We start from the raw sequence: 26173 nt of genomic DNA, 5'->3' as shown, positions 1-26173 counted from the left end.
CCCAGCTTAGGTGCTGGCTGACACCGGGAATATGGGAAAGGACCAAATGTAGGAGGCAGATACTGGCTTCAGTCGTGTGCCCTTTGAGAATGGTGGCTTCTGAGTGAGAGGCCAAGGAGGCTGCCTAGCATGGTTGGTAGGCGGGGACGCTGTCTCTAGCTGAAAACTTGCAAAAGCTGCTCTAACCCTGTCAATCTCATGGTGACTCGCTCTCAAATGTCCATAGAATCTACATCAGAGGGTTAATGGCCACAGCCAGGGAGAAACCGTTGCAGGTGCAGACATCTGGGTCTGTTTGTACTTCTCACTACTTGTCTCAGTAGGTGTTTTGCCTGGATTATGCATTGAGCATCCATCAGGTGCTTAGTCAACACAGCATCAAATAGCGGAACTAAGTAGGACGAGATGGACGGGAGGTGTTGCAGGGCCAATGCAGCAGGCTTGGAAGGGTTAAGAGTTCAGTAGGTAGAAAGTGAGAACAAAGATGGAGGAACAGCAGGAAAAGAGGTGGGGGGCAGGTGGAATACTGCAGGGTCTAGCACATGAGCAGCCTGGTTTACTGAAAGACAAGGAGGACAGAAGGAGGTAATGAATTCCCATGGTTAGAGTTCAGGCTAGAGAGAGAAAGTGGGCCTGTCACTGGGGTGAGGGGCAGGTAGAAGCACATGGAGCCATTGATGATTCTGGAGCAGAGGAGAAGTGAGAGGACCCAGCAATGAATGGAGTGCAGTGGGTGAGGGTGAAGGAGGCATTGCTGCTGCTTCTGCTTCTGTGTGTTTGAGCCTGGCTGCTGGGGTGAGGTGGGGGTGTGGTGTCAGATGAATTCAGACAAGGACTGCAAAGTCAGGGGACAAGGGAGGTGATGAGGCTGACATTGCTGGTGGGAGCATACCTTCACTGCAGCAGTGACAACAGCAATCACGTAGTAGGGACCTGCTTTAAGGAACAACCAGAGTGACTGAGAAGTAAGCCATCAACTGTTTGCACATAAAGCCGGGTTTCTGAGCTACCTGAAGAGAGTATTTCTTTAGTTTAAATGTTCTTCCCGAAACGACCACTGACGCCATCCTTTTCTTTGTAACTGGCACCAAGTGATCCTCTGATTTGAAGTCTCCCTTTTGTGGGTTAGCTGAGTCTGGAAACAGAAGGGGTGCAGCTGTGGGTTTACTCACAAGGAGCCCGTGTAAAGGACCAAAGCCCTGGCCACAGGTTTTGCCCATGTAAATGTCATGAGGCTGTTGGGAGCAAAATCTGGTGCCAGGAAAAATAGGGAAAGGCCAGCCAAAGAAAAGGGTTTGGTAGTTCTCACTACCTGTGGAAAATAACCAAGGCTGGAGAGGCCATCCCAACCTGAACACAAATAGGAGCTCTCAGGAAACAAAACTCCTGATGCCACATTGTGTCCTGTGAGAACACCGAGGGCACTGGCGTCATTGCCTACTGATCCTGCATCTGTGGCAGATATCACTAAGAAATTACCACATTTGGAACACAGATACAGCCTTTGAAGCTGACTCAGTACAGCCTCCCCGAGGCAGCCATTGCCATCAGTCACCCCCAGCATGAAAACCAGTTGAACAAAGAAGTCAAACTTCCCAGCCTGGCTCTTTGTGGTCTCAATGTCTCTTTCCACCTTGTCCCTGCCCATCCATTTCCTATTACACGCCAGGCTCCAAGTTCCTTAAACTACTCAGCATCCCCAAGCACACATGTCTCATTTGTGCTCTTCAAAGCTTTTGTCCTTGACAGTTCCTGGGATGTCCTGTGTGTGTACTGTGGGTTGTTCCTCAATATCTGTTCTCCCACTCCCCAGGGTAATGCCCACTTCTCAGTGGGCATTTAGCCACCCAGCAAAGAATACTGTCTGGCCTCCCACGGACCTGAGTAAGTATGTAACTAAGTTCCAGCCAGGGGGAGGTAGGCAGAGCAAAGTAGGCCTCCTTTTTCAAGTCCTGCTTTTGGGGGTTGGGGTATGTCCTCTCCTTGTCCCTCCCCCTTTCATGCTGGCCATGGGATGGCAAGAATCAAAGCAGTTGCCAGGGGCCCAGAGAAGGGAGCCATAAGATAAAGATGGCGGAGTCATCTCCCAATCCTCAACCAGGGTACCTTGACCTGCTCAGTAAGAGAGCCTTGCAAGATCTCTACTTTAAGTCCCTGTGTTTGGGGACTTTGAGTATGGTAGCAGCTGTGACTATTCCCTCCCACCTGCTTCCTGATTCCATGTGCCCAACCTCCTTGGCCACCTCAGGAAAGCTTTCCCAGAGTCCCAAGCTCCTTCATGATAGGTGACTCTCACCAGCACTTGTGAACCAGAGTAGCTGAGGTGTCTCCCACTAGACTAGGTGAAGTAACTCCATTCTTTCTCTACCCAGGTGCCAGTAAGGGCACTGACACCCAGAACTGATTCCACGATTCCTTGCTCCCACTGGGCAGCCAAAGCCCTTCAGCCTGGTGGTCAAGGCCTTGGCTTATCCTTCCCTCTTAGAGACCAGGCACAGGCAGAGGGGCAGGCCCTGGTTTCCTCCATGTGCAACAACGTACCACCCCTCACACCACTAGCCCCAGCTTGGTCATGGTGCATGCCAACCACGCCCAGCCCCAGCCCAGCAGTCCTGAAGGAGCTGCTTCCTTGCCAGCTGGAACATATATTGTCCTGCTCCTCGTTTGCTCATAAGAACAGGGACAGAGAATGGGCAAATTTCCCTGATCTTTGTATTCGTCTCAAGTGGCCTAGGAAGTCCCACGGTATGTATATCTGTTCCCAAGCCCTTCTCCTATTGCACTGGGTCATATGCTTTGCAAAGGGCCCACACCTATTCCTCTGAACTTCTGGCCACTGTGACCCTCCTCAATGAGGCCTGACCTTTGGTATCCCATCCCAGGCCTGCAAGCCTATTGCTTCCCTGGCAAACTGTGTGTGCAGTCCAGCAGCAGGATACAGCCAGTGCTCAGCCAAGACAGGGCTATTTTGGGACAGGGAGGACCCCAGGAGGATGCTGGCGAGGTCAGCATAGGAAGGGAAGGAGGTAGGTTTTCTGCCCATGATTATGTGTCCCAAGCTCTCTGAATGCAGGCCAGGGGCCCAGGACTGCCACAAGGAAGAGCACACCCAGCCACAGGACTCTGGCCTCAGCCTTGGTTTGCCACAGAAGCAAAGGAGACAGGCGTGGGTATGGGGTGGTAGGCTCTGATCCCAGTGGCAACCATGGGCAGGAAGAGTGCCTTTATTTGCTGTGTCCCAGTGGTGGCGATTTCAGCACCAGGCAAGTGAGGCCAATTAACCAGCAGATAGAGACCATGAGAAAGAATCTAATCACCAGGAATGATTACTGAATTAGCATCCATCGAGAGCCCACTATAATGGGGACAACAGTAAGTGCTTGCAAGACAAGAGTGAACAAGACTTGGAATTGAGCTCTTTAGCAAACTCTGTTTATTAAACCCTAAGGCAATAATCAGAGACACACGAGGCAGGTGTGAAGAGCATGGTGTTTTGCTGACACATTTGAGAAATTTCAAGTCTTTGGAATGTTAGAACTCCCCTGGAGGCCACCCCTCAACACGAGGCAGTACTGTGCTTGCACACGGTAGGAGCTCACTTGGAGGACAGTGACAAAATCTGTTCTTGTGTAGAATGGGTTGGTTTTTGTGTTGAAGAAGTTGTTTTATTATAGGGTGGGGTAGGATGCCAGAGGGAGGCAGGCTGAGTGGAACCCAGCCACCCTGAGAGATGCATTTGCTCTGAGATTCCACGATATGCTCTGAGATTCCTTGACCCTTCCCAGTGCTCAGCTGGCTCTCCAAAATCCCACAAACCTCTTAGAACCCTTCTATTCTGCCTCCATTTGGGTCCTCTCTGTGGCTTTGGTCTATCTATTGTATCAAACTGCCTTCTGGAAAACTCTCCACCCTCAGGGTCCTCTCTCTGCTCTCTCCTCCTGCCTGCTCTGCAGGGCCCTGCTGGTGTCTCCTCCCCACCAAGGGCCTGCCCCAAGCCCTTCCTTTTTTCTGGTGCATCCCTCCTCCCCACCAGCCTCTGTCCTCCTCACTATCCAAGACTCCTGGATACCATGTGGCCTATCTGCAGACAAGGAGATAAGGAAGAGGTGACATGCTCTTCCAATCTCCTTCCTTTCTGCCCCATCCCTCCCCAGCTCAGCCTCCCAGGAGCACCTGCACCCGACATTCTGAAGCACAAAACTGAGTCTTGTTGGTCAGACACTCTGATAGTGGACAGGACATCTGAGGGCCACCAGCCCCTGTGGTTCTTTTCCCAATCAGGCAGGGAAGGGAGAAGGACAAGCCTCTGCCTGACCATCAATGTGCAGCTCACATTGCCCTGAACATCAGGGTATGGTGTTTGAGGAAAGAAATTGTGTGCATCTGACACATGAGGCAGTTGAAGAAATAATAATAAAAAAAGCATTCAATACAGATCAGGCATAGTGCTAATAACTGGATAATCCAGCATCATCTCACTGAATCTCTACCACATATTGGCCAGATGGCTATTCCTGTTTTCCCAACAAGGCAACTGAGGCACACAGAGAGGCGAAGAAACTCTCTGAAGTTCACTTAGCTGGAAATGTCAGAGATGGCATTCACCTATATCATCACTGGCTCCAAAGCTCCTGCCCTTAAGCAACATCCTATACTTTGAATAAAAAACAGTTGCCCAAGAATTAGAGGGACAACAGACATGATTTGGAACACGGGCAACCCCAAAACCCAGATGCATACTGTCACTGTCACCTTCGTCTCCAGCTTATCTCATTAATCTTGGCATCTCATTAATCTGGCAGAAAGCTTCTCCAGATCCCAAGGCCCAACCTGCCAGCCCCACAGGGAGGGAGCGAAGCATCCTAGGTCTCCTGGACAACCCTCCTCTGATGGGATCAGCTGAATCTCTTTGCAGTCTCACGTCTCCTGGGGCAGTATGCCTGAACTGTGACTCCCACCCCAGCCTGCTCACGCTCCTGCCAATGTGGTCCTCTATTTCCCATGTGCTTAGCATCTGTTGCCCTCTCTTCCTCAGCTTGGGGACCCTGGGTGAGGGTTCCTGAGGCTCTTGGCTCCTGTGGCTACAGGAGGACCTGCCAAAAAGCCCAGCAAGTGCCACCTGACCCTAGCAGGTGTCTAGAAGGCCACACAGGGCTGGTAGAGACCCCAAACAGGACTAAACTCCCTACAATTACTTACATGTGTTATTTGTCCCCCCCGACCCTTTTTTAGATCTTCCTTCCCTACCCCCACATGGCTATATTCCTTTCCAGATGTCAAGGAAACAGGGAAACTTACTCATCTGTTATCCTCATAGCTTAACTAACATGATCAGGAGCCTGGAAGTCCTCCTGAGCTACCATGTATCACTGGTGTTAACTGTGAGCAACACACTTGAATCTAGCACTCGGCATGGTACCCAGCACAGAACAGGTGCTCTGCACACAGCTTTAAACACATGAAAGGCCATAGCTATGGAATAGACCAATGACAGCTGGCATTATGGTCATGCTTGGTAAGGGATCTGCCCATCCAAGCGGGGTAAATGACAAAAGTAGAATCCGAATCCATATTGGACTGGTTACATGTATTGTACCATACCACCTGGCAACCAGTAGCAGTATCTTGAGGATCCCTTGTTTGACACAGGTAGCCCAGATGCCATACAACAGACATGTATCATCCTAAGCCACCTAGCTAGGGCAAACAAAGTCTAACCATTGAGGGCCATTCATTCACTCAGGCAACAAACATTTTGTGCACCTTATATGCATCATGAACTAGAGGTACAATAGTGAACATAGCAAGTCAGGTCCCCACTCCTGTGGGGCTATCTACCCTTGGACTCTGTGGCTCATCATGATTTTCAAAACATGGACATGTCTATCAAATTATCTTGTTTCACTACAACCTGATTTAAAGAATACCAGGTCCAAAGAAGAGTTGTGAATGACTGGATGAATGAGTGCATGCTTGAATAAATAATGCCTGGATGGATGGAAGGATGGATGGGGACAGGTGGGTCCTTCAGTGAGTGTTGGAAAGTAGCCATCATAGATACTGTCATTCTCATCTTTCAAATAAGAAGTGATGGCCTGAGTAGGGCATGAATCCAGCACGATCATGCAGAGAACCTCTGGTTGTGTGGTGCCTGTCCTACAGATGCAGGCTTCACCCATTCGTGGACTCCCTTACCTGGTGGGCAGTTACATCCTGAAGACATCTTTGGGGCCTCCCGGCGCCTGCGTGAATGGAGCTTCCATTTCTGCACAAAGAGACAGAAAAGAGGGGTCACTAAGTGGGAACTCATAAACACTGAGCTCTGAAAAGCATCTGGGACCAGTAGGGAGGAAGGGGAGAGGGGCGCATAGGGGACTGGCAGGGGGACAGCTCCTGGATCAAAGACTGGCAGTTAATGGCCCTCCATTGGCCATCAGGCATCTGGGTAATAAGAAGCAGAGAGGGTCTATGATGGCAATCTGTGTCTGATGTTCAGAGTGCTTAAAGAAATTAAGTCCAGGCAAAGGGCCCTAGAAACCAGTGGCCACCTGCCTGCATCCCACACTCAGGCACACAGTGACATGCTTTTCTCAGTGCTCTGTTAACTGTTTTCCTTCTTAGACTGGGCTCCCAGGCCAGATCAGAGTCTTCTGGTGTCCCTCACAAAACCGCACAGGCAGGTGAACTCCTTGGCATTCCTCCACCAAACCTCTTCCTGCACAGCTTGAAACCACTGATTGCGTGATGGTGAGTGGACAAGTGCATGCAAAATGGCCAGGCATGGCAGGCTGCCCACAGAGCCCAACATCTGTGCCTGCTTTGCAGAGGCAGGGAGCCTCACCAGGACTCTTAGGTGACCCTTGCAACAATGCAACCTGACTAACACAGGGGTCAACAGGGAGCCTCTGGAGCCAGATTGCCTGGGTTCACATGCGAGGCCCGGACCCTGGTTGATCACGGTCAGCACCTCCTTAGGTGACTGAGAGGACTGGGAGGATGGGTATACACAAAGAGTGTGCCTGACACCGAGGAGGCTCTCAATTAATGCCAGCCATGATTGCATTCGTGCCCTCCAAATGTGGAGGGCAGACCCCACTGGCCAAGGTCACAAGAAGTAAGGATGGAGCTGGGGTGATCTCACACTCTCACTCCAGAGCAGCAGGAGGAAACTGGTAGCCCCAGGTGCTCCTTAGCGTATTCCATTGGATCCCCACAGAGACTTTTAAAATTATTATCGAATGTGTTACCACTGCTTTGAAGCACGTGGTGGCCCATGCAAATTTGCACTTCTAATTTCTCTTGAAAAACCAGAAGGAAGGTCTGGTCTCAGACAGAAAGAGGGGGAACATTTCTAAGAAGAGATCCTTGCTTAGAGAGATTAGGCTGGGCACGCAGCTACAGATGGATAGACATTGAGCCCAGACTTCACATAGGCACAGAGTGGCTATTGGGCAAACATGTGACCTCCCAGGACAAAGGTTGGTGACGGGCCCTCTGATGCCCAGTTCTGAGCCTGACTCATCAATGTCACTTTCCAGTAAGGGACTTCAAGAGTCTATTTCTACACCCCTTTCCCACAAATAACCTATGGGCCTGGCACCCAGTGAGCATGTGACATCACTCTGCTAAATGACCGAGCTAGTCAATGACCCACAAGCCAAGGCCAGTAGAGTTTACAACAATCTGGAAAAGACTGTAACAAAAGGCTCATCACTCATTCAATGGCAGGTGGAGCAAGATGCCAACAGGAGCAGGCATGGTAGTCCCAGAGGTGACTACCACCACACATGTCTGTCCATCCACGTCTGTGCCCCTCTGCATCCCCCGCCTGTGCTCCCCACTAAGGCCAACCCCTCTATTGCACCCCAATCTCACCCTTCTGCCTGTTCAGGGATGTCACACCAGCAAGTCCCTGGCCCTCCTGCCTGATCAGGCTGGAATCCCCCAGCCTGTAGCATTTCATCGTTTACACTAGAGCCAGCACGTGCTTTTTGTCAAGGCCCCTGGTAAGTATTTTAAGGCTCTCTGAGCCCCACAGCCCCTGCCCCAACTACTCAAATGTTCTGTGGTAGACAAAAGCAGCCACAGACAATTCAAAAACAAATCAGCGTGACTGTGGTCCCATAAAAAGGGGTTTACAAAAACAGGCTGCGAATGGACTGAGCTGTGGTTGGCCCACCCTAAAACAATCATTGTGCAAACATGCTGTTCCTCCCATCATGAGAAAGAAAAGAAACATCTCCGCACTGGAGTTTGTGCTTTTCCTAGACAAACTCCTGGATGCCAGCCATTCTCCTGGCAGTTCTGCTTCTCTCCTCTCCTGTCCACTCTCACTCCTTCCTGCCTTGCAGAGGACTCTCCTCCAGTGGCCAGTGTCCCCATGTTGCTAAGTCTGGCAGCCAGTCCTTGTCCTCCCCAGCCTGCAGCATCACTATTTGCTGGCTTCTTTTCCTCTTGCACATGGCTTCCAGGACTCTGTGCTAGTTCTCTTTCCCTCCTACTGCCCTGACTGTTCCCTCTCTCTGTATCCTTTGCTGGCTCCTTCTTGTTTGCTTGATGCTTAAATGTTGCTGGCTGCAAGGGACCAGTCCAGAGCAGTCCAGGTGCATCTGGGACCTCACCTGGTGTTACAGCTTCTAAGCCATCTCCACATTTGCACCTCCAGCCTAGACTTGGCTGTACAGCTCCAGGTGGACAGCTAGCTGCATATCTACCTGACTTGCCAGTAATGGGCATCTCAGAATTGGCACCCAAGACTGAGCTCCTGACTGTTCCACTCCTCAGACTGCCCCTTTCAGTGACTTCCCACCACAGGTGACACAACTGCATCCCACCAATTACTCATCCTTGATGATCAATACCTCTCTCTCTTACCAATGCCCAGTAGTGAGCAATTCCTCATCTCTGCCTCTCAGACACATCCAGATGGCCTTCTTCTCACCACCTCCACCGTAACCACATCTCATCTCTCTCCCAAGAACTACCATAACCTTCTAATCCACCCCCTCTTCTGCCTTTGTTCCGCCACCTGTTCTTGACAAAGCAGCCAGAACAATCACATAGGCTTCTCTCTCCTTCACATGCCAGGCTTTTTCCTGCCTTATGGCCTTTACACTTATGGTCTCTGCCTGGGACGTTCTTTTGCATCTACCATGCTCCCGATGGGACACTTTCTATCCCCCTCCCTGTTTCATTTTCTCTTTAGGGTTTTTTTCCTCTTATTTATCTTGCTTATTGTCTCCCTCTGTTATCAGAAGGTAAATTTCAAAGACATGGATAATTTGTTCTGTTTGACCTGCTACCACATCCTAGTGCCTAGAACAGGACTTAGCACAAAGCATATGTCACCTCAAGCCTCACCTCCTCAGGCTGCCAGCTCGGCCCCCTTAGGCATCTGAGGTTGAGATTTGGTGAGGAACCTCAGGATGAGACTAGAGTGGGGTGAGAAACTCTCTGAGACCCCAGGGTGGACCCCATCACACTGGGCAAAGATGCCTGCCTGCTTCCCCAGTTGGCAGCCAGGGCCTCCAGGAATGGCCTGTGTGGCCAGAGCTGAAACATCACCCGCCTGATGGGTCGCAGCTATTAAAATGCCTGTATCAGTATCAAAGGGAAACGCCAGGCAGTCACTGGCTCCCCCAGAGAATGCAGCTCCAGCCCGCCCTGGGTTTAGGGGCACTCCCCCACTCTGCCCCAGCCTCAAGGCTTTTAAAGGGGCCCAGCATGCTCCTGGGCCTCTGTTATACATGGGTTGGATCTAAGTTATAGTTGGGGAGCGAGCCCAGAGGGACAGGCTGGGTGAGCTCTGCATATCACACGGTGACCCTCAGCCCGGCAGCTGCCTACAAGGGGAGCCTGCAAAGTGGAGTATTGTCCCCTGCGAACTTCCTAAACACTGCTGTGGAGACAAGAGTGAGCTGACAGTTGCCATGGAAACCAGGAAGCATTGTAATAATCACCAATGATAAAGCTACACACATAGAAACCATACACCAGGCACTGTGGTAAGTGGGTTAGGAAAAATGTCACTTAACGATTAATTTTAGATATAATTAAGAGTATGACTCCTATTAGAACTGTATTTGGGACTGGCAAAGACGGTCCCCAAACTCCAATGAAGTGTGCCCTCAGTGTGGGGCAAGGAGCTTGAACTGATGTGGTGGTGTAGGGGCCTTAGGGGGTCTCACTTCACCTTTCCCCTAACTATGTTAGGCAGAGGCAGACCCCCCTGGGCTCCAGTGTGCTCACCCATAAAACAGGGATGACATGAGTAATCTGTTAGGCCATGCAGGACAGCTGGAAGGAGAAAGTGGGGCCGGAAACAAGCGGAAGGGCTGTGAAGACGGGTGAGTACCTGCTCAGCTGCCGTGGTGCTCTCGGTGGCCAGGTGAAGGGCACTCTGCCTGTCTCCTCCACAAACCCCTGAAAGACTGAAAGACTGTCAAGGCCCCTGCTGGACTGGCTGCTTGGGTGCATTGGGTGTACCAGCAAAGTAAGGGATCAAGGGTTCTGTACTTGCTACATCCCTCCATCCTTGGGCAACCTAGCTCTCTCTCTACCTGCATCCCCTTTTGATCCTGAGGCCTAAAAGCTGCAAGAAAAGGAAGTGCCTACCCACGGACATGACCGTGGCAGGCAGGCCCTTGGCCTCTGAGCCAGCTCCCTGTCTCCCATTCCTGGCACAGAGTAGTTCTTGGTTACATCCATCTTTTCTTAGCTGAAGTGTCCCTGGGCTGGAGACTGAGCTGGCCCTGTGGAGGCAGGGCCTGTGTCTGGTGTCTCTGGTCCTCACAAGACCCAGTCACTCACTTTAAGGTCTGCCCTCTATGCCAAATTCCTGGGTCCCAGGAGGAGGCTTTTGGGCTGGGCTTGAGCAGGATTAAGTTGGTTGGAGATGGGAAGAAGGGTCTTCTGGTGAGAAGCAAGGGTTCCAAGGCAGGACTGATTGCTAGGTGCTGGCCAAACCCAGAGATGGCACAAGAGGGCTGGGCTCAGAAGGAGTTTGTTAAGCGATAGGCCCATGTGCTGCCACCCGCCCCAGGGTGCAGGCAGCTTGGCAGGGTGAAATCAAAGTGGAGGAAACCCAGACATCCAACATGCACCCACCCAAACTGGACTTGCCCGGGCTGCTCTGAGGGCTTGGGTGCTAGAGGTGGCAGTGGGGAGGAAGAAAGGGGCTGTGGGAGCCTGAGGAGCTGTCTTCCTGCTCCGTCCCCAGCTCTCTTTGTGCAATGGACTTGGCACCTGATTACAGACTCCCAGGGCCATGAAACAGGGGCCTGAGGGTCTGCTGGATGCCAGTGCTGCTCCTGCCTCCCCGCTTCATCAGAACCTCAGAGAGACTCAAGCTCTACAGTTCAGAAAAGGGCAGGGGAAAGGAGGTGCCCACCCCTGTGGGAACTCTCCAGCCTTCACGTGGGGAAGTCCTTCCAGCTAATTCTAGGCCCTGCTGTTGCCTTGGGAGAGCAGAGGAGCTGGGCCCTGCACTGACTGTGAATGGGAGCTCACGTGCATAGGGCCCAGATCCTCAGGTATCTCAGAGATCACAGCTCATCGCTAGGCTTGATGCAGGATGAGGCAGGGGCCACCTGACCATGTGGGGAGGGGCTGGGAGCAAGAGTTCTGGGTGGAGTCTGAGACCAATTCTCTCTTCTCTTCCCTTCCAGAGGTGAGCATGCAGCACCTACCATGTGCCAAGCAGTGCAGTGCTGGGCATGTGTGTCTGAGCCAAGCAGATATGGAGCTTTCTTCACCCAGCACACGCAGCAACAAGAAGTGGCCACAATCAGCACAGACTAGCCCGAATGATCATGGGGAAATGACAGGTGGCAAGCATCCAGGTGAAAGGACCAGGTAAGGGACAATGGCTCAAACCTGGCACTGTACATTTCTTAGAACCAGGCAAGCATCTTGCCTACAGCCATTCATTTTGTGTTCACAGCCACCTATGTCATGAGCAAGGAAACTGAGGCACAGAGAAAGGAGGTGACCTGCAAGATACCTCCACCCAGCTAGAGGGCCAGAGGCAGGATTTGGACCCAGGAAGCCTGACATAGCCCACACCCTCCATTCCATGTCTAAAAGGGCCAATCTTGGCTCTTTCAAGATTAAAATATCTGTTACCCCAGGAACTGCTCAAAGCATTTATGTTTCAACTTTTTTAAATTCTGAAAATAACCCTTGTAAGAAGAGATACTCTTTTACCATCACCCCAAAGCACAGAGAGGTGGAATAACTTCTTCAAGGTCACACAGCTAGTAATGAGCAATTTGACAGACATATTTCATTTGAACCAGCACTTTGATTCCAGAGTCTGTACTCCAACATGACAGGGCACAACCATGTGGTGGGGCTCCGAAAGTGAGGGTAAAGGTGAACTCGGAGGCTGGAGAGTGAGAGGACTGGGCCCTGTGGGCCATATAGGCCACATGAAAAGATGTGCCTCTGACCTGAGAGCAATGGGTAGTCGCTGAAGAGTTTTATTTATTTATTTATTTGGCAGTATTGGGGTTGAACTCAGGGCCTTGAACTTGCTAGGTGGGCACTGTACCACTTGAGCCATACCCACAGCCCTGCTGAAGAGTTTCAATCAGGGAGGCTGCATGATTATAAAAAGGTCAGCCTGACTGCTGTGTGGATGAGAAGGGGGTCAGGACAGAGTGGGTGAGTTGGGAAGGCACTTCAGGCTGGGGGAGGGGGCCAGTGATGGAGGGAAGACAACAGGTGTGTGGGAAGCTGGAAGGCACAGTCAGCAGAGCTTGCCTGGAGCCCAGTGCACTCACAGGTGAAGGCATATGGGGAGGCCAGACTTTCTGATCAGTTCATACGTGATGACTTTGAGGGCTTTTGGCTTATGCTAGAGATGTGGGATTGTAGTGTGGAGAAGACGTGAACCAGATGAGCACGTGACATTAAGAATCAAAGCTGTCCAACCACAGAACTGTCAGAGACATATGGCAATGAACTCCCCATCCTGGAGGATGAGGGTAGGCCTGAAGACCGGGCTATGGCAGGGATGCTGGTACTACACATGGCATACAAGCGAGCCCTTCCTTCCAACACTCAGATCCTATGGTGCAGGGAGAGGGTGAAGAGGACAGAACCACCTTGGAAACTCCCCTACCTCCAGCCATGCCCAAGAACCCCAAGAGCCAGTCCAGGAAGAAGGGGAGAAGAGCCCCAGCTAAGCTCCTTTAGCAGGGTCCCCTTTCTGCATCTGGATGCATGACCTGGGTCAGAAAAAGTGTATCAAGAGGACCCATGAGTTAACAGATTGCAATGGCTGTAAAGTCCCTCAGCTGGCAGGAGCCCAGGATCCAGGACAGCTGATGGCAGCAGCCAGGCCTCCTCACTGCAACTTTTTTTTGTGGCACTGGAGCTTGAACTCAGGGCCTACACCTTGAGATATTCTACCATCCCTTTTTTGTGATGGTTTTTTTTTTTTTTTTTGAGATAGGGCCTCATGAACTATTTGCCTGGGCTGGCTTCAAACCACAAGACTCCTGATCTCTGCCTCCTGAGTAGCTAGGATTACGAGTGTGAGTCAGTGGCGCACGGCTTTCCTCACTGCAACTTAAAGACCAGGAAAAAGTGAGGCTAGATGAGCAGAGCAGAGCAGAGAGAGCCCGTGGCAGTGGACTGCATCTCAGCAAAGCCTCAAAGAAGTAAGGACCAGGGTGACTCCACCTGCAAGGCTGGGATAGGGGCCAGGAAAGGAAAACACTGGAGAGGCAGAGGCCTAGCCTGAGTGGACTGTAGCTGGACTGTGGGGTTTCGGGAAACCCCACAATAGCCTCTAAGCAGGAAACAGGAGCCCAGAGTCCCTCTCTGAGCCATGCCCAGCCTCTCAGCAGGCAGTTCCGTCCCTTTGTGCTCAGCTGGCCCTGGCTCTTTGAAGGGCCAGGGCACCTGCTGCCAGAGGCCCTGCCCACTCTCTGGGCCACAGGGAGCTCCTCTGCCGGATGCCACACCCAGGGCGAGGGGCAGCACTGGCTGCATGGAAAAGGGGAAGTGTCAGAGTGGATGCTGATGGGGTCTGCTGGGGGCTAAGATGACACCTGTGAGACCCAGGGATGCCAGCCTGCCCCGCCTGGGGCCTCAGTTTCCCCTGGAGGAGCCTGCTTACTCCTCTCACTTACTGAGGATGCAATAAGCTGTGATGGGGCAGAACCCAATCAAAAGAGGCAGAAAATGGGCTGGGGTGTAGCTCAGTGGTAGAGGGCTTACCTAGCATGCGTCAGACTCCGGATTCCATCTCGGCATGACAAAAAAAAAAAAAAGGAAAGAAGGGAGGGAGAGGAGAGGAGAGGGGAGGGGAAGGGAGGGGAGGGGAGGGGAGAGGAGGGGAGAGGAGAGGAGAGGAGAGGAGAGGAGAAGAGAGGAGAGGAGAGGAGAGGAGAGGAGAGGAGAAGAGAAGAGAAGAAGGATTCCTAGACCTCTCCTGGGTGACAAGTCTTCAGTTGACTTTATCTTTTGGAAGACACAGCAACAAAGAACCTAGAGCTGACTCTTCCTCAAACCTCTCAGGCTTTCCGGAAAGGACTTGCATTGACGTCTCACTGTGACCCTCATTACTGCCACCGCAGCCCCCCCCCAAGCACTCTGGGGACCCAAGTGGGGGGGCTGGCAGCAGGTGCCCTGGCCCTCCAAAGAGCAAGGCAAGAGCTGAGCACAAAGGGGTGGAACTGCCTACTGAGAGGCTGGGCACAGCTCAGAGAGGGACACTGAAGACACACTTGGGGAAGTAAAACGGGCAAGGTAAGAGAGGAAAAAAGAACAGAGAGTGCTGAGGGAGCAAACAGAACGGACTGTGGCTTACACAAAACCTGCCAAGAGGACCATACCATAACATCGGGAGAACCCTGGACTGGGTGCTGAGCCTCCTACCAGCCGGTCCTGAGTCCAAGCGATAGGTAGCAACGGCCTATCTCTCCTGGGAACTCGGAGCATTCTAGAAGCCAGGACTAGACCTAAGGGCCTTGTTACCAAGGTCAGGGTCATTCTTACTACAAAGATGGTAAGATGGGCCTGATGCCAAGTCAGTTTAGTAAGTGTGACCAGTCCCTAACTCTGGTCCACTGGGCAAGCACAGCAGAGTTAGAGGGTACAGTACTTTATGCAGACAAGTATATGATAATGGCTCAGAATGCCAGCTCTGGGTCTACACTGCCTGAGTTCAAAGCCTGGCTCTACTACTTACTAGCAATTTGACCTTGGGTAATTTACTTAACCTCTCTGTGCCTCCATTTTTTTCCTCTGTAAAAGGGGAATGGTAAAAGTAGTGACCACGCCATAAGATTATTGGGGACTTTGTGGCTCAATAGATGTAAAGCTCTTTGGATGGTGCCAGACACACAACAGGTGTTCAGTAAATATTATCGTGAATACAAATTCTGGAGCTGTGCTGATGCATCTCATCTCCTCCAATGACCTAATGTGTGGCAATGGTTAGAGTCACCACTGATTGAATAGTTTTTCTTCATCTTACAACAACCCTGCCAAGAGGCCATGGTCATCTCTGTTCTTCTGTTCTGATCAGGATCCTGAGGTTCAGGCCACACACAATTAGTGGCAGAGATCTGTGTGACATGGGTACTCTGGCCTTGCTTGCACCCCCCAACCCCCAAATCTTTCTAGGCATCCTGGGCAGAAGACAGAGCTCCTGCCCTTGGGCATAGGAGATGGGAGGGGAAGAGAAACTCACAACCCTGAGCCATCCTACCCTCCAGCCAGTTCCAGGCCTGCAGCCTGACCAATGAGGAGATGCTCACCTCACTCTCTGCTGCCTGCTGTGATGTACCCCTTCCAAGGGACACCCCTGAGCAAATGCTGAGCCCACAGCTGGGGCACAGTAGCTGAGACATCCTCCCTAGCCTCCAGCAGGAAGATCTTAAATCAAACAAATTGCAGAAGTTCACCTACAATGTGCAAAATCCTGAGCTAGACTCAGTAAGAGACCTGAAGCCCCTGTCCCTGTCATCAGGGAGTGGATGAGCAATGAGAGAGTGCAGACACTCAAAGACCATTGAGAGGAAGGCACCTGTGTGGTGTGGTTAAGGATGAGCCATAGGGGGCAAGTAGATTTTACCTATGCATTGGCTTCAATGGACTGGGGGCGTAGTTGGAGTCCAGAGTGGAGAAGGACTGAGGACTTCCAGGCTCAATTGAAAAAAGAGTCTGTGAATTATTAGTAATGTCTGCCATGGTTCTGACATAGGGAAGCCAGCAGCACTTGCCACATCTATTTTCCTTCTCTGACCTATAGGTCAGACACAACAGGAATTGCTGCAAGCAGTCAGAGCAGGGGCTTAGGTGGTTCTAGAAGGCTCTCTGCAGGGCCTTGGGGCAAGTCTAGAATGGGAATAAAGGCGTCTTTCTGGTAGTGATAAAATCATGAAGCTATGTTTCAGGCATATGGAACCTCATTTTACTTTTCCCAACATCTTCCTATGAGGGCTGGTTACCATGAAGCCTTCTGTCTAGTTTGGAGCTACCTGCCAGTTTTAAGGCCTTAGACAAATTGTAAAGTTGTGACAACTCTCCCTGACTTTATTCATTTTAACTATACTTGGTATTTTAAAAAACAAAAATATTTCAAGTCATGGAACAGCCCTTCACACCAACTCTCGCTAGTTGCAAGTAGCTTCCTGGACACTGAGCTGGATGCATAGCACACTTGCCATGTATTGTCACCTCTTGAGGCCCAAGTAGTCATCATCTACCCAGGGCACTGCATGGGCTACCCACTCTACCCTTTTCAGAGCCTGCATCTATCCACATCCAGCATTTCAGCCCTACGGGGACTCCACCCAGAGCCCCAGTCTTCCAGTCACTGCTTTGATCTCTCCCTTAAGACCCTACAGAAGGCCCTTGTACATGTATCCTGTAGGTGTGAGGTATTCCCATTACAATTATTCTTTTTTGGGACACAGGGCTCTGCCTGGGGTCCACCAACATCTTAGCCTGGAAGTTTCAACCACTTCCTTTCCCAGGCTCCCTCAATGCAGGGAAGAATGAGTCACGGGCAGTGGAAGGTACAGTGGTGCCAATTTTCTTATCTGTGAAATGGGGTAATGAGAGTACTAATCCCTTCGAGAATTTGTGAGGATTGAAGCGCAATCCTGTGACACATGACATTGGCCTCTGGGTGGGGAACCCTAGAAACAAGCACTGAATGGTCCCATTGTAGTTGCTGTTGTTATTATCAAGGATAGGAGTCTGCCTGGCCTCCCTTGCAATTCACCTTGAAGGTGGCTGCTGAGACCATCCATGCTCCCCCCTTGGCCTCCAACATAGGTTTGGCTCTTTTCAATTCCCCTCCCTCCTCTCTCTGCACACCCGCTGCCCAGTCCGAGGTGTCATCTGATTTTCTCCATTTGGGACATTCCAGTTTCTTTCGTCACAGCAAGAAAATCAAATAACAGGCAGCTGGAGTGCTCGTTAAGGGTCCCAGACCAGGAGAGAGGCTCTGATGGGGGAAGAGTCAGCTGAGGTCTGGAAACCACACTTCCAACTCCCCCGTCCTTCTCTCCCACTCCGACCCACCCGCCCAGAGGCTTGGCCCCTCAGATCCGCCTCTGGCTTGCTCATTCCAGGCCTCATCACCTACTGGGTCCCCTCGTCCTGGCTTTTCCTCCTAGCATCCTCCTCCTGCACAGATACCATCTCTGCCCATGTGCCCCTGGATTCCTGCCTCTGGGATACTGCACAGGCTCTCCCCCATCCACCACGTCAGTCCTTCAAATGCCTTCTCCATTCTTCGGGGAGTGACTCAGGCTCATGTGCCATAAGGACAGCCTGTCCAGGCCCCGGAGTAGAGCTCTCCCTTTGCATCCTCCTGTTCTGAGCATGGATTTTGGTGGTGGTGCTTCTTACTGCATTCTCTCTGCTGCCTTCTGAGGAGCTCATCCCAGGAGGGAAGCAGGCCTGGGCTTCACAGAGAATAAAGTGCAAGTGCAGGGGTGGCCCAGCTTGCCTAGGGTCACAGGGCCGCAAGGCCCAGGAGAATCTAGACTTGGCTCTCTACGCTCACTGGCTGCCTCTCACACAACTGTGTCACAGAGATGTTTTGTAACAGAACCACATGGTCCTCCTCCAACCTGCCTGTGCATCTCCCACTGAAGTTTCTGTCCCACCCATTCCTCTCTTGCTCTTCTCCCAGCCTAGGAAAGAAGAGGCCAGGTGGGTCCCTCGAGTGGCTCTGGGGATACCTTTGCAGGTTTAGAAGCTGCCCCTAGATCAGTGCTGTGGAGAGGACTTTTTGCAGGGACATGGGCACTGAACTTGCACTGCTCAAAAAGCAGCTTCTAGCTGCATTGGCAGCTAAGCCCTTGACCTGGACAGGTGGGCTCATGTTCAAATGTTGGGCTCATGTTCAAATGTTGAACTCAAGTTCAAATATTTTTCTGTGTAGATATAATAAGTCACATGTGACTAGTGTTTACTGTTTGGGACCCTGTGACCCTAGAGTGTCCCTTCAGGAGCCCCAAAAGATGAGGCTCCACCCACTGGACAGCTCCTCCCTCTGGCTCCCTCACTTTTTGCTACTGCCCCCAGATGTGACAGTCACTTCTCTCTGCCCACTCCCACCTCTGCTACAGGCCCTATTTCCCCCTGCCTACCACAGCCTCCTGCTCTGCCTCACTGATCTTCCTGCCTTAAGCCTTGTCTGTTTCTTTTTCTTTCTCTCTGTCTCTCTACTGAATCTCAGGCCTAGCTACCAATCAAGCCATGCTCCTAGTTCGTTTTAAATTTTATTTTGAGACCTGGTCTTGCTATGTTGCCAAGGCTGCCCTTGAACTTGGGATCCTCCCACCTTAGCCTCCCAGGTGCTGGGCTTACAGGCATGCACCACCATAACTGACTCTTAAACTTTCATCCTAGGGATATAAGTGCTTTTCTTTAAAACCCTTTGATGGCTCCCCATTGCCCTTATGTAAATCTAACTGTCTCTAAGGCCTCTCTTGATCTGGACTGCCTGTCTTTCTCTAGCAACATCTTCATCTATTCTTCTCTTTCAGCCCCCAGGATCTTGGACGTTCTTTAGTTCCCAGGGCTTCCCTCTGGTTTCAGAAGCTGTTCCCTTAGCTTCTGAGTGCAAGACCCCACACTTACCCTCTTTTGCCTGGAAAACTCCTATTTGCCCTTCAATTTGCTTAAAAATCTCTTCCCCAGGAAGCACACCGTGACTCCTAGCACCATCAGACTTTGTTGCCTATAAGAACATTCCTAGATTGCCTCTTTGCATTATTGTGTTTTCCATACAACATGGTCATTTTCTTTTTGTGCCCATTTTGTTAAGGAGGGCAGAAGTGTGTCTTTTATGATGCTTGACCCTCTGCTGGCTTGCCAGAAACATTGGCAGGACACAGTAAAGACAGGATTATATATAGGGTCAGAAAACAGGTGAATCTGAGAATCACTGCCCTTCTCTGGGCCTGACTTTTTCGGTCTGTAAAATGAGGGTCACTTTAGATGGTCTTTGGGGAGATGTTCAGCTCTGGCACTGAGGAGGTCTGGAAGTCAGTGGGATAAATGGATTTCCCTCAAGCTCCAGCTTGGACAGGAGGAATTGGCATGACAGATAAAGTAGTCAGATCCTAGGCTCTGGAGCCTACAACCTGGCACAGCTGTCTTAGCAGAGGAAGCAAGGGTCTAGGAGGGATAGGAATGGCTGGGGCCACCCTCACTCAAAGAGGGTCTAGGAAGGGAACAGCATGGAAGGAGAAACAAGCTAAAGCACCAAGGTCAGATACTGGTCCTGTAGCAGCCAGGAGCCAGAAGTACCTGGGGAGCTGTCTTCCACCCTCTTCACTGCCCAGCTAGTGCCTTCTGCCCACTTAGTCAGCCAGCAAAGGCTGCCTCCTCTTAGGGCTGAGCCCTAGACTGTCCCCAGGCTCAGGGGACATGGGTGGCCTGACCCAGCCCTCTGCATTCCCCCTTGTCTGGCTGGGCATGAGATGAGCTGACAGCAGCAGGCATGTGGCATCATTATCACCAATGACTTGCCCTTTGGTCATCTTTTGTGTTCTGGCCAGCGATCGTGCCCTCCCTGGCCACCCTAGGGAACTGCTGTGGCAGAGGCACTGAAGAGGAACCTGGCTGCATTGTGCCAAAATGTCCTGGCAATCAACACCAGTACAGCTGGGCCTCAATGCTTGACATTTTCACCACCATTCTGCAGGCTCACAGGGGTTGGAGTTTTTGTCCCAGGTCACACAGCATCGATGAACCAGAGTGGGAAAAAACCCAGGGCTGCTGGACCCTACCCCCTGCTTCACTGCTCCACACCCCTCCTGCTAAGTAAGAGACCCCCCCCCACTTCTCCCCATGTGAACCTTACATGCCAGCCTGCTCCAGGACCACATTCCCAGGGGCTACCACCCTCACCCACCTGTCTTTCCCTGTCTGGGCCCTGTGTCCTCTGTGTTGGCCACATTCACCAAAGTCCCCAGGCCACTCCCAGTCAAGGCCCAGCCTTTCCTCTGGTGGATGGCACACAGAGACTGAATATTAGTCCTTCCTGGGAAGGGTGCCATCTTCTCACTGCCAAGATTGGCATGGCTAAGACACCTGAGTAGCTTTTAGTCTACCTGGGATGTGGGATATTTGCGGAATGGGAGAAAGTTCACCATCCAGCATCCTTTGCAGGGGCGTGGAGGGGGAGAGATGTTGGGGACCATTCCGGAGGCCACTGTGTAAGAAAACCATTTTAGAAACAAGAAAGTGTGGGTTAATTTGAGCCCAAGGACAGCAGAGCCAGGTGACCCACACCTTGGCCCTAGTGGCCTGGAGCAGCGAGCAAAGCGCACTTGGACGACTAACTCTCTCACTCTGCTTCCCAATGTAGCCATAAAAGTCAGGCAGCGCCACTCTCGTGGAATGGAGGGGGAGGACTAACCGGGCTCAGCAAGCGTAGGCTGGGCCCACATGGCATGTTTCCCGTCGCGTGGGCGCCAGGCAGCTCTCACACTACCCCGGCCGGGTCCCAGGAGGGCTAAATGGATCTCACCCGCCTCCGCGCACCTCAAAGCGCCCTGCCTTCCTCCACTTGCCCAGGTCGCCCAGTGCCCTCCCAGCGCTGGACGCAGGTTGCCTGTCGAGGGCGGGAGCCAGGGGATGACGCGCAAGCCGACCGGGTGCTGCTGTCCCTGGCAGGGCGGCGTGGGTCTAGGCTCCCACTCTTCCCGCAGACAACTTGTGCAAGCCCCGGGCGCACTGGGCGACGAGGAGCCTGCGCGCCCGCGGGCACCCGCTGGTCGAGAGTCCAGAGGCTGCTCGAGAGGGAGCCGCGGGGAGGGATAAAAGCCAGCAACAAAGAGCACAGACCTCGTCCAGCAGTTGGTTGACTCGTCCCAAAATAGCCGTCTCCATTTGCTGCTCCCCGCGCTCCGCTTCCAGGCGCAGTACCCGGGCCTGCAGCTCCGCCGTCCGAAAATGAGCGAGCAGGCTGAGCGCCAGCGAGCACAGGGCCAGCGCCAGCAGCCCGCACGACCCTGGGCTGGGCAACCGCGCGCAGCGCTCCGCCCGTGCCACCGTGCCCGGCGCGCCCAGCTCTCCAGGGCCGCGGGCACCGGCCGCTGCCGCTTTGCGAGCGCGCTCCGCTACCATTCTCTCGCGTCTTGAGAACCAATAAATAAATAAATAGAATAAATAAAGGCGAGAGCCGCCTCCAAAAGGCGCGATCCAAACTGCGGGCAGGGGGAAAGGGTTTGTGTTGCTGGAAAACGTCCCTTTCCTTTGCTCCCGGCAAAGAGGACGTAAAAATTAGCAATAGGAGGGTGGGGGGGAAAGGCAAAACCCACAACGGGTGGCAATCGTTACACCAAAGTGAGGGGAAAAAAGTTATTTCGAAGAACGTTCCAAGTCCGGGAAAGTTGGGGGAATCTGGCCGGCTCTCCGCCCGTCTTTGCCTTCAAGTGTCTGTAGAGTCCTCGATCTGGTGTCGCGCAGTCGGTTCTTCTGGGTGTTTTGCGTTTCCCAGGCAAGCCAGTTTCAGTCCCCGGGCGAAGGGACGCACATGGAGGGCTCCATGGGCTGAGGTGGGTCGTGGCCGCTGCGGAGGAGCGCTGGGGCCGATTCCGGCGCCTCTGTAACTTGACACACTCGCTGCGGCTGCACGGATCGGATGAGCAATCCGTGCTACTTCCCAAACTAATCTCTCCCGCCCCCTCCCTCCTCCTCCTCCCCACTCCTCCTCCGCCTGCTGCGGGGCCAACGACTTGGATTTGTTTATTTATGCAAACTCGCCCCGGGTGGGGGGCGTGGTGTGCAGGGCCCTGGGGCCCCCAGCCCGCCGCCCCGGGAGCCCCTCTCCCGCGCTCCCTGTCCTCTTTGAAGTGACACTTAGGTTATTTATAGGCAGGAAGGGGGTGTGGAGTGGAGCTGGGGCTGCACTTCTCTCCTTTTCCCTAGATTCACACCCAGGGCCCATTTCGCCTTCCTCAAAGTCCTGGGACCAGGCACCACTGCCCTTTGTTTTCCCAGGAGCGGGCAAAGGCAGGCTTTAGGACCCTCGCGGCCTCCAGCTGAGTTTCTGTTAAGGCATCTGCATGGACATCCACCTCCGGAACAGAACGACCTGAATCCCTTCCGCTAGCACTGCACCCAGCCAACCTCTCACCTTTTGCTTCTCTCCCCTACTGGACCCCACCTTGGGCTCGAACTTCTGAGTCCCTTGGGCTCTGGCAGCTCCTGTGCTGGGACCATTCTGCCACCCACAGCTTTCTTTATTAGTGTGTATGTGGGGGGGGGGGGGAGTCGGACCTCCAGGGTGTAGCAGAACTGGCACCCCTTTCTTTCTTTCAGGGGTACAGGGGAACAGAAACAGAGCCTGGAGTCCCCCCCTCGTGTCTGGGTTTATTCTAGGGCATCTGAGAGACAGATCAGTATTGCAGCCTGCAGGCAGGATTTCTCCCCTTCTTGTCTGCACTAATCTGTGACCCATTCCATCCTCCCACTGCTCCCTAACTGGACTGCGCAGTCATCATTCTTACACTTGCTTACACTCCATTCCTGCGGGGTTAACCTTAGGGCTACCCCCCTCAACTCACCCTGCTGTCATTTCTCATTCCCGCTCCTTTTGAAAAAAGCTGGTGGTTGGAGGGTGTTTTGCATCTGTAGTTTTCTCTCTCCTTTTATCACCTCCCCCCACTTTATGCAACATTTGTGTTCCAAGAAACTTTATCTCCTTATACCTCTTGACATTCCTGCAAATGAGGTGGTGGGGTCGAGGTCTTGGAGAAAGCCTACCACTCAGGAACATCAGGCAGAGGAGAGAAGTCTGGAGCTTGAAACGTGAAGTAGAAGTGGGGGTGACAGGGGTATTAGGGTTTCCTTTCCTAATAACAGGCTGTGTCGTTGAGAACTTCCCATTGTAGATATTGAAGACTAAATATAATACATATATTAACATATAATATACCTCTAATAGACGTGGCCCACTTAATAGAGTGTATTGAACTTGTAACATAGTACCTCCATACAATAACTGTAACATTGACTGTTAGGTCAGTCAGCTACCATTGAGGACTTCAGGGATAGAAAGTGATGCTGCAGAAAGGGCTGGTGGTTAAAAGCTCTGGGTTCCAGTCCAGCTCTAGGATTTCCTTGATGTGCTTCACTGAGTAAGTGAACCTCTGAGTCCCCATTCCTGGGATGGGATAAACCAGTCACCAGAGTACTAATCCTTGAGACCACAGCGGCATTAAATACCACGAGGGGGCGCTGGCGAGTTTCTAGCTGGGGAAGGAAGCTCAGGGACTTGGGGCTTCTCCCATGCCTCTCAGAACAGTCTGAATGGAGGAGTTGAACTAGGGAGTTCGGTTCATTCCTTGTTCTGCAAACTGATCTGTTCCAGTCAGGACGTTAGGGGTCCTCAGCTAAAGCTAAAATGCTAAAGCTAAAATGTTTGGGGCTGTAGAATTTTTGTGATAGGGGGTTGAAGGACAAGGGTGCCCTGGTTGCCTGACCTGATTCCAGCTTTGGAAACCTGTCCAAACCCAAGGTTCCCAGGGGGCTGTTGGAGTCAGAGAAGCCCAGATATAAATCCCACTTGTGTCAATGCTGGAGTTATTAACCTTCTCTAGCCTCAGTTTTCTCATTTATAAAATGAGCAGATAATAAAAATACCTACCTGTTTGGGAGAAGTAAATGAGTAATGCATGTAAAGCACTTATCGTGGTGTCTGGTGTATATGAGGCACTCAATAAAAGGTACCCATTTTAGGAATTTCTAGTTGCTAGTGTCAGACACAGCTACCTCTGACCTCCCAGTTGTGAAATCTGGGAAAAAATTAGATCCCAGGAGAAAGCAAATGGGTTGCAACTAGCTTCTACTTTTCCACAGTTGGTGGCTGAGGGAAGTAGCTTGTGACAAGCCAGACTTTGCCTACATTGAGGGGTCCTGTCTCAGATATCCCTTCCCTTCTTCTGTATTGTCTGAAATTCTTAACCTGGAGATGGTCACTTCAAGTTAAATATTTTCCACTCCAGGTAAATGTTACAGTGTGGCTAGGCCTATCTTCAACTCCTGTTTCTTCAGAGATGAGCCAGGAAACTGGGGACTTGGACATAAAAAGACCCTTCCTTCCAGGAGTCCAGAGGCCAGTGGGGAAGCTAAGTCATGTTCACATGTGGCTTCCAGACAAGGCAGAGTAGTGAATATCCAGAAGATGCTAGAAGGCCAAAATAAGGAGCTTTGGGGACCTCAGGGAAGAAGGGCAGGGGCTGGTGGCCCAAGAAGAGTCCCTAGGAAATAGAACTTCTAGTTTGCAACAGAGATAGATTATTTTCAATGTTAACCCGAAGAATTTGACTTTGATCTGTGGTAATGGCTATACCATGCTGTGTTCTGGGATGGAGAACTAAGGGAAATATTCCCTATGCATACAACCTGTAGTGTTCTCCAAGAATTTTCTGTGGTTTTCTGCCTCTACACATGTGTTGCTGCCAGACCCTCTGCCATGAAGTCCCCCTTCACTTGTCTGCACCTTAAAGTCTTGCCTTTTGCTCTAAGGACCGTCATATTGAATAAATCCCATTTCTCTTCCTCTCTCTCTCCAGCTTTGACAACATTGGCTTTCTTCTTCCTGAAACCTCTCTATCCTGGCTCCTGGAGTCTGCTGAGGTCTCCTGTTGCTCTTGCCTTCTGTCCATCCCTCCCTGAACACTCCTCTCAGTCTCGCCATGTCAAAAATGGCAGCCAGACATCACAGGACCCTTGTGGGTCCTCTGCTGGTCTATCCTGCCCATGACCACACAGCAGCCACACCTGTGGATGCCACAGAGGAGGAGACACCTGCTGTTTTATCTTATACCAGCCTATTCCCATTCTCCTAGTAACTGTGACTCAGTTTCCTTTGGGGAACTTTCTTCCTCTCACTTCTTATGGCTTTAGCGGGGCCCATGTACTTGGCCCTAGGGTGTATGAACCAACCTAACCAATGAGCTTCTCTATCTCCCCTGACTACACTGATTGGGTCAGAGATGGGCAGTGGCCCGGTTCAAGCTGGAATGAGTGGGAAGCATAGCTGTTTCTTTGGGCAGGGCTTTCTACAGAGGGTACCATGTAGTCACCTTAGCACTGTTGATAAATAAGATGGAGCCTGAGGAGGAAGCAATCAGTGCTGAGAGACTGAGTCCTGAAGACATTATCTAGACCCTTGGATCACACTGGCTAGAAGTTCATGCAGGCCAGAGCTCTCTTGCTGTTTTCATCAGTTTTGCTCAAGCCAGTTTGAGTTGGGTTTCTCTTCTTAAAAGTCTAAGAGCCCAAGTCAACAGTCACCTCAGCCCCTCACCAATTTATAATCTCTTCATGGTTAGTGGAAGGGGCAGCAGGGACGTACAAGTTCCCACTCTGCTCATAGAAGCTCTCTGAAGGATTAGAGGGGCCTCCAAGGTAGAGTCACTGCACGCTGGCCCTGGGAATGATGTGTTCTTACTGGGCTCCTTTCCTTCTCTCTGCCCATGACCCTCCTGTGCAAAGCAGACTACTTCTCCCCCGCCCCACACACATGTCACCCACCTCTCTCCAGCTGCCTCCTGGGTACTCTGGGAGCTCCTCTATGCAGCCTCCCTAGCTCTTTCTGCCTTTTGTTACCTTGGTAGGGGCTATTAGTGTCACCCTGTGCCTCAGGCTGGATGCTTGCTCTCTCCCTTGTCATAACCTCCTT

At 51.9% G+C, this 26173-nt stretch overlaps 1 protein-coding gene across 1 annotated transcript; it reads right to left on the bottom strand.

The window, feature by feature from the left end:
- Nucleotides 1–6008: 6008 nt before the first annotated feature.
- LOC141424808 (collagen alpha-1(XIII) chain-like) lies at nucleotides 6009–22176 on the bottom strand. The gene is made up of 2 exons (XM_074079060.1): nucleotides 21328–22176; nucleotides 6009–6265 (listed from the first exon to the last, which is right to left on the bottom strand). The coding sequence occupies exons 1-2, from the start codon at nucleotides 21607–21609 to the stop codon at nucleotides 6122–6124; spliced, it is 426 nt and encodes a 141-aa protein (XP_073935161.1). The 5' UTR covers nucleotides 21610–22176; the 3' UTR covers nucleotides 6009–6121.
- Between the last annotated feature and the right edge of the window lie 3997 nt (nucleotides 22177–26173).

This window comes from Castor canadensis, chromosome 7 (assembly GCF_047511655.1).
Source record: "Castor canadensis chromosome 7, mCasCan1.hap1v2, whole genome shotgun sequence".
NCBI lineage: Eukaryota > Metazoa > Chordata > Mammalia > Rodentia > Castoridae > Castor > Castor canadensis.
The sequence above is the reverse complement of the archived record's forward strand: the minus strand, read 5'-3'. Positions and strand labels throughout refer to the sequence as shown.

Bases quoted from the DNA above. Each gene is read 5' to 3' on its own strand.
- LOC141424808 (XM_074079060.1), bottom strand. From the start codon at position 21,609: ATGGTAGCGGAGCGCGCTCGCAAAGCGGCAGCGGCCGGTGCCCGCGGC. The intron at 6,266-21,327 runs GTCTGTGCTCTT...CTCTTTGTGCAG, and splicing joins TCAACCAACTGCTGGACGAG to AAATGGAAGCTCCATTCACG.